Source organism: Lepeophtheirus salmonis, unplaced genomic scaffold, assembly GCF_016086655.4.
Source record: "Lepeophtheirus salmonis unplaced genomic scaffold, UVic_Lsal_1.4 unplaced_contig_7554_pilon, whole genome shotgun sequence".
Taxonomy (NCBI): Eukaryota; Metazoa; Arthropoda; class Copepoda; order Siphonostomatoida; family Caligidae; genus Lepeophtheirus; species Lepeophtheirus salmonis.
The window spans coordinates 1-7,859 of record NW_027295926.1 but is presented as its reverse complement, the minus strand read 5'-3'; the positions used below and the strand labels follow the sequence as shown (position 1 = coordinate 7,859).

The window sequence follows — 7,859 nt, the reverse complement described above, 5'->3', positions numbered from 1 at the left end:
ACTTGATATTATGATAATGTTTGTTCTTCAAACCATTAGTCTTGTCCAATATGAATCATCCATCATGTCTAATAATATTATAATTTATGACGGTCAATTAAGTGAGACAAATATCTTCCCTGTGTATTGCTGTCGTGTTTGTTTATGTGTAGGTAAAAAAAAAACCTCTACCACGGCAAAAATGACTTGTAAAAGCTCAAACTAGGGCAAAGTTTTTGTTTTTTGATTGTCGTCAGCAAAAAGTGTATATGTGGAGGGACAAAAAATTGATTCTGAAAATGGGATAGTCTAATGTAGGTCTACATAAATTACAATTATAAGAAATGCTGATCTTTACTTCCATACTTCAATTAAAATTATAATTTTTAAGTTCACGAGACTAAAAGTAAATTACATACAAATATTATTTTATTCTTTCTTATTTCCATTTTATTTTTAAAACATCCCCAATTAAGATACCCTCAAAGGTTGCCTTATAAGGCACTCCATTTATTTCTACTGAAGAAATGTTAGATGGCCATTCCGAAGGTTCATATCCAGGAAGGTGTATGTGACTCTCTAAAAAAGAAATTTGGGACGCATCAAGTGCTGGATGAGTCTCAATAACTTCTCCATTTGTTGACGATAGATGAGCCTTTCCATCTGGTCCTGAGAAAAAGACTCGTCCAGGATTTTTGTAACCTCTTCTGCCTTTTACATAGAGTGGACGTTCTAGGCATTGAAAAATGAAATTCATAAATTGTAACGTAGGTTATAGTAAAAATCAAAATACTTTACTTTTAATATTTTCAGTTTCATGATGTCGAGAATAGCAAATTGGTGTATTAAGATCTGTATCCTTGTCGCAAACATATAAGATCTTGTTCTTGGTATCTACTATGTAGCATCGGATGAACGTGTCTGGAGATGAAGCAGCACAAGTGTAGGTTTCTTTGCTCAATATTGTTGTACCCGTCCACTCTAGTATTACATGAATAAATGAAGTAATTAGGGAATTACTCAACGTAAAATGGAGCTTACTTTTTCATGAAAATGGGGTTTTGATCCAACTGGGATGGCTTTGACACTTCTTTCATTGTTATTCGAACATATCGTCTATTCATGGCTTGAGGAAACTTAATAAACTGATTGGGTTCAGCTTTAATTTAATAAATTTGAGAATGATAGCCATTCTTGATAAAACTGAAGTGAAATTTTATTTGGGGATAACATAATTTGAGTCTGATTCAAAGTAAAATCCAGTCAATAACATCCCTAGTAAGAAATCAAAATCCAATCGGTGTTCTGTTAGACTATGATGTTTTACATTTGATTTCCAACCTGATAATGAATTAATATAGTTTTGTCAAATCGCCGATTTTTTTTTTAACTTTTATGGATTTAATTAATTAATAGATGATAATAATTTAATTATCTTCCAAGTATCTATTTATAGACCAAATGGAAGAAAATGTTTCTAAAAATAATAAATAAAAACCCTCTGTAAAACATTTTAGCTCCCTATTTGAACCTGTTTGCATCATATAATGTTATATCAATATTATTAAATTTGAAAATTATCTTAATCCACATGAGAGTACATTGAAATAGAAAAATTATATGCTAGTAACTGCAGACAATACTATTCTTATTAATTGTAATTCCTATCTTTAAAAAAAAAAAAAAACAAACGGATTATCAAGAAAGTAGTTTATTTATAAAGTAGCTCTATCGTCTCTGAAAGTTACCTAAATATACATTTTTATAAACGCTCACGTGGATTTCGCAAATTTTCACAACTGTAAATATTAGGTTGAATTTCGTAACTTAACTTTATGGGTTAAACTTAAACGGTTTCAAAATACTGAGGGTTACAATAAAATCAGAAAACTTGCTAATTCAATAATTAATGAAGGTTGAGTGTTTGAAATTAATTCATATATCAATATATTAAAGCATAAGCAATTAGTAACAAAACCAAACCCATTTAAGCTCTTTAGCTTACGTAAAATGAGACTTGAACGTGATCTACGAATTTCCATTTGCGCACTACAAGCAGTTAGGCGTTTACTGGAGCAAATTCAACGCCATCAGCAAGTTCGAAACGTTGGAGTGGAAGAAGGGCACTGTCAAAAGGGCTAAATTGAACCAGAAGGAGTTAAAGAAAACATCCCAGGGCAATCACTGAAGTCTAAGATGGTCAATGCAAGATATCTTTGAGTTTCACACCATACTATCGAGAAAGCCATCAAAAAGTGGGTAGAAAGAACCTTGTTAGGGTTTTAAATCCAGTCTCGACACAAGCAATGAAAGTAATCCATCTCTTCCGTTGCAAAACTCTTTTTAAATATACTTTTTAAATTCTTTTTGAAACTTTTGGCCCCTTATAGCTCTCATGCTGAACCTCTCGACTACACTTTTTGGATGCATGTCCAGAGGATGGCTGAGAGTGTTATTAAACACCAAGACCCCCAAAGTCACTATCAGCCAGAACTAGGACGCCATTAAAAAGAACTGCATCGGCAGCGGATGCCAGGCCTTCTGCCACCGTTTGAATATATAAAACAGGGGATGTCTGGGGAAATGAGGAGAGTTCTTCACCCAATTCTTTTTTAATTACAGGTTAATTTGATCCTTCACTTACAAAAATGGTGGGAGGAGCCTGTCTTATGATAACTATTTCTGATAATACCTTTTGCATTTGTAATGTCCAGTGGAGATGTATTTGGATAAATAGAATTAGAATTAACTTGACATGTTTGATTCATTGGTATCTGTCGTAATGCTAAAAATGAAGAACCATTCTTTATAATTGTATTCATATTAAGTAAAAGGGTTTATGCTGAATTTTAACGTACGTGTATTACAGTATGAGAAATTGAAATCTATGATAGAGTAAGAAGAGGCTCCATAGCTTTCCTTCAGGGTCTTTATATGACAAATCATATGTGGCAGCAGAACCAATTTGGCTGAACCATTTGAGTAGAGCCCAATTTTATCTTCCTTCACACTTAAATTAAACCTTAAACTAATATCCGTTGACAGGTCGATCATATCAAATCGAAATTTAAGAAGGTTTGTTGTGGAATCCACAATAACAGTCATGTTATTCAAAGGATAGTTGCTTTCATATGAATTGACTGCTTCATCATATATTACATTTGGCGCTTTAAGAATCCGGAGTAAGGAGTAATGACACTCACCACTTGATTTATCCGAGTGTTTAATTCGTAATTCAATTTGAACGGTTGATCTATGTATAGCAATTATATACTTTTAATTTATGAAAATATACTTACAGGGATCCCGAGACGAAATTGACAGGAATAAAAAAGAAAAACTTTTCACAACCCGTATTTAGATAGCTCATGATTTCATGTATCCCCTCAATCGAAATAATTATTTTCCTTCCCTCTTATCAATGCCCCTAGACATTTGGTCATCTCCTCTTTGACGGGGTTTACCTGAGAGGCCTAAGTCAGTAATATAAAATCCCCTGTCAGTATGTAAAACTAAAGAAACTGGAAAATAACATGATTCTCCTTTCTATTATGTTTTGGAGGAGAGCTGTTTACCTATCGCAACATTTATTAAATTAATTAGTATTACTGAATTTAGACCTTTTTTAACATAAGCAGTAGGATATATGATTTTGTGGAGAGAAAATAAATTACTGCTATAACGAACTATATCTAGCAAACATTGAAATTAGCAGTAGTGAATAGATAATATATCAGTTTTATTTAAACATATATTTTTTAAGTTAGTATTCACTTTTAAAAAATGGGAATTATTCTATCAGAAAGAAACAAATAATCTCTGTTTTTTTTTCTTTATAAAATCCCATCAAAAATAATTCATTAAATATCGCAACAATTTCGTATCGGGCCCCTCTGTTTTATATAAAATGTCCTTACTCACCCTGGACAGAACCCAGCTGATGAGCTATTACCATTTAACACTGAGCCACTCATTTCAATATGAGCATAGCTTTGCCAAATTTTTCGAACAACAATAACTTCTTGGAGCACTTTTAATTTTGATAAAGTTTTGAATTTCTCTAAATTGGATTATAATTATTTGTCGTCATACCTGTCACATTCGAACTTGATGCCGGGTAAATGCACTCTAACAGTAGACTTTGAGTAGAATTATGTGTGATAAAATCATCATCTGTCATTCTAACCAAAATTTTAAAAACAAAGTCGTCTTTTGTCAATCCAGATGATAAATGGATTGGTCCAACATTAATTACATCTTTCTGAAAATATAGGTTATTTGAAATATTTATGACAATTCAACCAACACCTGCACCAATATTTTGTATAATGTCTTCAATGACGTCACAATTAAAAGTGACACAATCTTTGAAACCGTACTGTTTATATATATTTTGTTTTTAATGATAACGTGTTTATGTAAAAGCTCGATAAATCTTAGGTAAAGTGGATTTCAAGAGAGAAACCCTAGTATGAACTGAACTGTATTTCAGCTCTGGATTTTTGGATTTTTTGTAATGTAGTCAATACATCCAAAAAATAATAATAAAAATTATAGTATTTAGCTTTCACAGTTTAAAAAAAAAGTAATTACTTGTGAGGGATAATTATCATTCACTTCCGATCTTTTGAGTTCGAATGGAGGTAAAAAACTGTGTGTTTTATATTTAGTATCCTCTTTTGAATAGTTCAAATCCATGACATGAAAAGCTGCCACATTCCCAAATGTGGAGCTCTTCAAAGCAAGAATCATTTTTGAATATGAATTTGGAGGCAACTCAATATTAAAATATATCCATTTGAGCTCTCCAGGCTTGAGATGTATGATAGATTCTTTTAAAGTGATATTAGCTGTGACTTGTTTAATACTTGCTGGAAGAGATCTGATCTGAAATATAGAATAATGAATAAATAAAAATAGTTATGAATGTGGCTATCACATATATCATGCGTATACAGAGTTATACCTTTGGGTGTTTCCTAAAAATAATCTCTCAATAATAATTCTTGGGGGTATTACAAAATGAGGATTAAAATTTTTTGCCACCGGTCCCATATATCACACTCACTCTTTGTCTAATTTGGTTATTTTGTGTCTAAGTTTAAATTAACGTCGAAAAGAGGAACAAGGCTTGCCGGATATTTTGTATATTTATTGTGCAAATAGATCTCTGCTCCAACAGCCTCAGACACTCCATTTAATTATTTGAATACGACTAAATCACGTCATAATTATTCCAAAATCACACGTCATAATTTTTTGAAGCATCTATGGCATTTATCACAAGAGCTTGTTGGGTTGCCTATATTTAATAGTCGAGCCATTTTATTATACAATTAGAAAATATTATTTGAAATGGAAAATAGGGAAAAACAAGACCATAATTCAAAAAAACACATTGATCACTAAAAAAATGAAAAGACTTTGGCACAAAGAATATCAAAAAAATCATTCAGGTACTGAAACTCCAATAATGGGGTTTCAAGGTATCTTTGATTATAAGAAATTATAATAAAGTAGCATAATAAATAAAATTCTGGAAGCAAACTAACGTGGCATTTTCTCTTCCACCATTTCAGATCATAGATCCTCTTTCATTTGAAAAGGATAATTGTTGAGGTTTGAAAGTTATAATACATTTTGTATACAGGCATGATATCAATGATACGCCACCTTTAAATAGTAAAATGATACTAATTTAACCTTTATTATGGTAGACTTTTTTATTTCTCCAGAAGTGATGTCAAGTGTAGTCTCTCCATCCATAGTTGTATCTTGAGACACCAGAAATAGTTCCAGGTCAACCTTCAAATAATGATAACAATATTATTATTGTCCTGGAGATATTAGAGACAGTTGCAATTTTTCATTATTTGCTTATGTGTTATGTTTCACATCAAACATGTTTGGCTTTTTTTTAAATCAGAGTAAAATAGATTAAATTCAATATTTCTCCATATATGGCAATATCCATTCAAATTTGTTGAAAAAATACTGATTGTTGTAATCTCTCGATAGATTTAAACAATAGTAGACATACCTAGTGTGTTAAAACTAACCAAGTATAAGTTCAACCTATTCTGAGTTATGAAACTAAAAATAAAAAGTGGTTCCTGGTCTTTCTGACTATTATATTTATAAAGTAAAGTTTGTTTGATTGTCGACACCTCATTTTTGATTGTGAACTTAATACCTTAAACTGCATAAAAACAAACAAAAAACAATGTAGCAAGGACGGTGTGTACCCAAAGCGTAATTAAATACCTTCAAATAAATCCTCTCCTCCGTCCCCTGTAGAAACCCCTTCACTTACACACTTGGTGAAATGTCAAACTTAGATATTATCTCCTCAAGAATTAAATAATAATGATAAAATCTTTGTCAAATTTTTCATATTACCAAGTAGAAGGATAATTTACTCGTATTATTGTCATATTTCATACAATCTATGTATCTGATTAATTTAGTTGACTAATTGATTTATAATTTTAATAAAACATTCAGTCCCTTTCATGAACGATAATAACTTGCTATTAATCATAATAATGGCCTTTTAAATTTATATAAGATTTATGTATGATGACGTCACTGGTATATATATATATATATCGACGTCTTTTATCAAAGAGTGTTCTATGAGATGGCTTTTGAGTCCGATTCCATGACGAACATACTAACCTTGTTACTAATTTATCATTTATAAAAGAAATACCGTCATGTCTTCATCCTTTCCAGAGCAATCTGGAGCTATAAACTTTGGAAAAGTAACCTTCATCGTACTGTTTGATTCGTCAATCATCTCCTTTTTTATGTCATCTAAGAAAAAAAAGCATTTTCCTATATTTGTAATACGTAAGTCTTCCATCTGTATCTTATTAGAGGTTTTCTTAATATAGAATATGAATTCCTGTGGGCTGAGCTGCTCAGACTTGATTTGGAAATGCAGAGGAAGCAAGTAATGTTGGTACAAGTGGTATGTAGCATTGATGACAATTTGTGTCTAAAAAGATAAGAGTAAGGGTTAATAGAACCCAAAAGAGAAAGAAAAACATGGAAAAGACAAAGGAACATTCATTGTGCGTTCCGGATAGTAAGACTGTAGCAGATTAAAATCTTCAGTCTGCAGCAATGAAAGTTGGCAAAGGTTAGAAATGAAGATACAATATTACCTATAGATAAGAGTGTCACACCATATCATTTGTATTAATTTACGGGCTGCTCAAGAGACAAGAGTTGTTGACAAAACCCAGAGCCAATTCAAGTTTTATTTATTTATTTATTTTTCCTTTGGGAATAAATTGATTTGACTTTCAAACCCCGGTCCTAAAGGAAATTACTTTTCATTACATCATTACAATCAATAGTTGAAATTGTCGATGACACTGTTAAACCCACAGTTTTTTATATACTACAAGAACAACAAATGCTCAATTTATTCGAGTTTAATCCACTAATTCCAAATTTGGCCTATTTCTTTTTCTCAGGGTCTCGTAGCCTTCGGAAAAAGGCCATACTTTTTTTGCTATTTTTAAGATTGTATGCTGATTTAAGCCCTCGGTATTGAAGATCGGGATAAATTGTGTTATTATATTTTAAAGCCGAATTTAAAAAAATTCTAAAACCATTTTTGAAATGTTTGCATAATGCATATAACTTTAGTTATGTTTGCTTGAATGTGAGAATAGGTGGTTTTTATTCAAAGCCTCATAGCTTCAAAAAAAAAAAAACCTATAAAAAAAAGCTTTTATGTAATTAAAAATAGCCTCCTAAAAAGCTATATATATTTATATCTTTGTCAATTTGAGTAAGGCCACATTAATATTTCAAGGATAAAACTCATTTTTGAATTGATTTCATCATAAAATCCATGAATATTCATA

General features: G+C 31.3%; 1 protein-coding gene across 1 annotated transcript; it reads right to left on the bottom strand.

The window, feature by feature from the left end:
* Positions 1-459: 459 nt before the first annotated feature.
* Positions 460-6,979, bottom strand: LOC121131497 (uncharacterized; the record flags this gene model as incomplete). The annotated part of the gene is made up of 9 exons (XM_071893968.1): positions 460-711; positions 778-960; positions 2,672-2,764; positions 2,838-3,232; positions 3,901-4,009; positions 4,072-4,240; positions 4,573-4,866; positions 5,683-5,784; positions 6,692-6,979. Coding segments are annotated over 9 exons (1,885 nt in total), but the record flags the coding sequence as incomplete, so codon positions are not given.
* Positions 6,980-7,859: the final 880 nt, after the last annotated feature.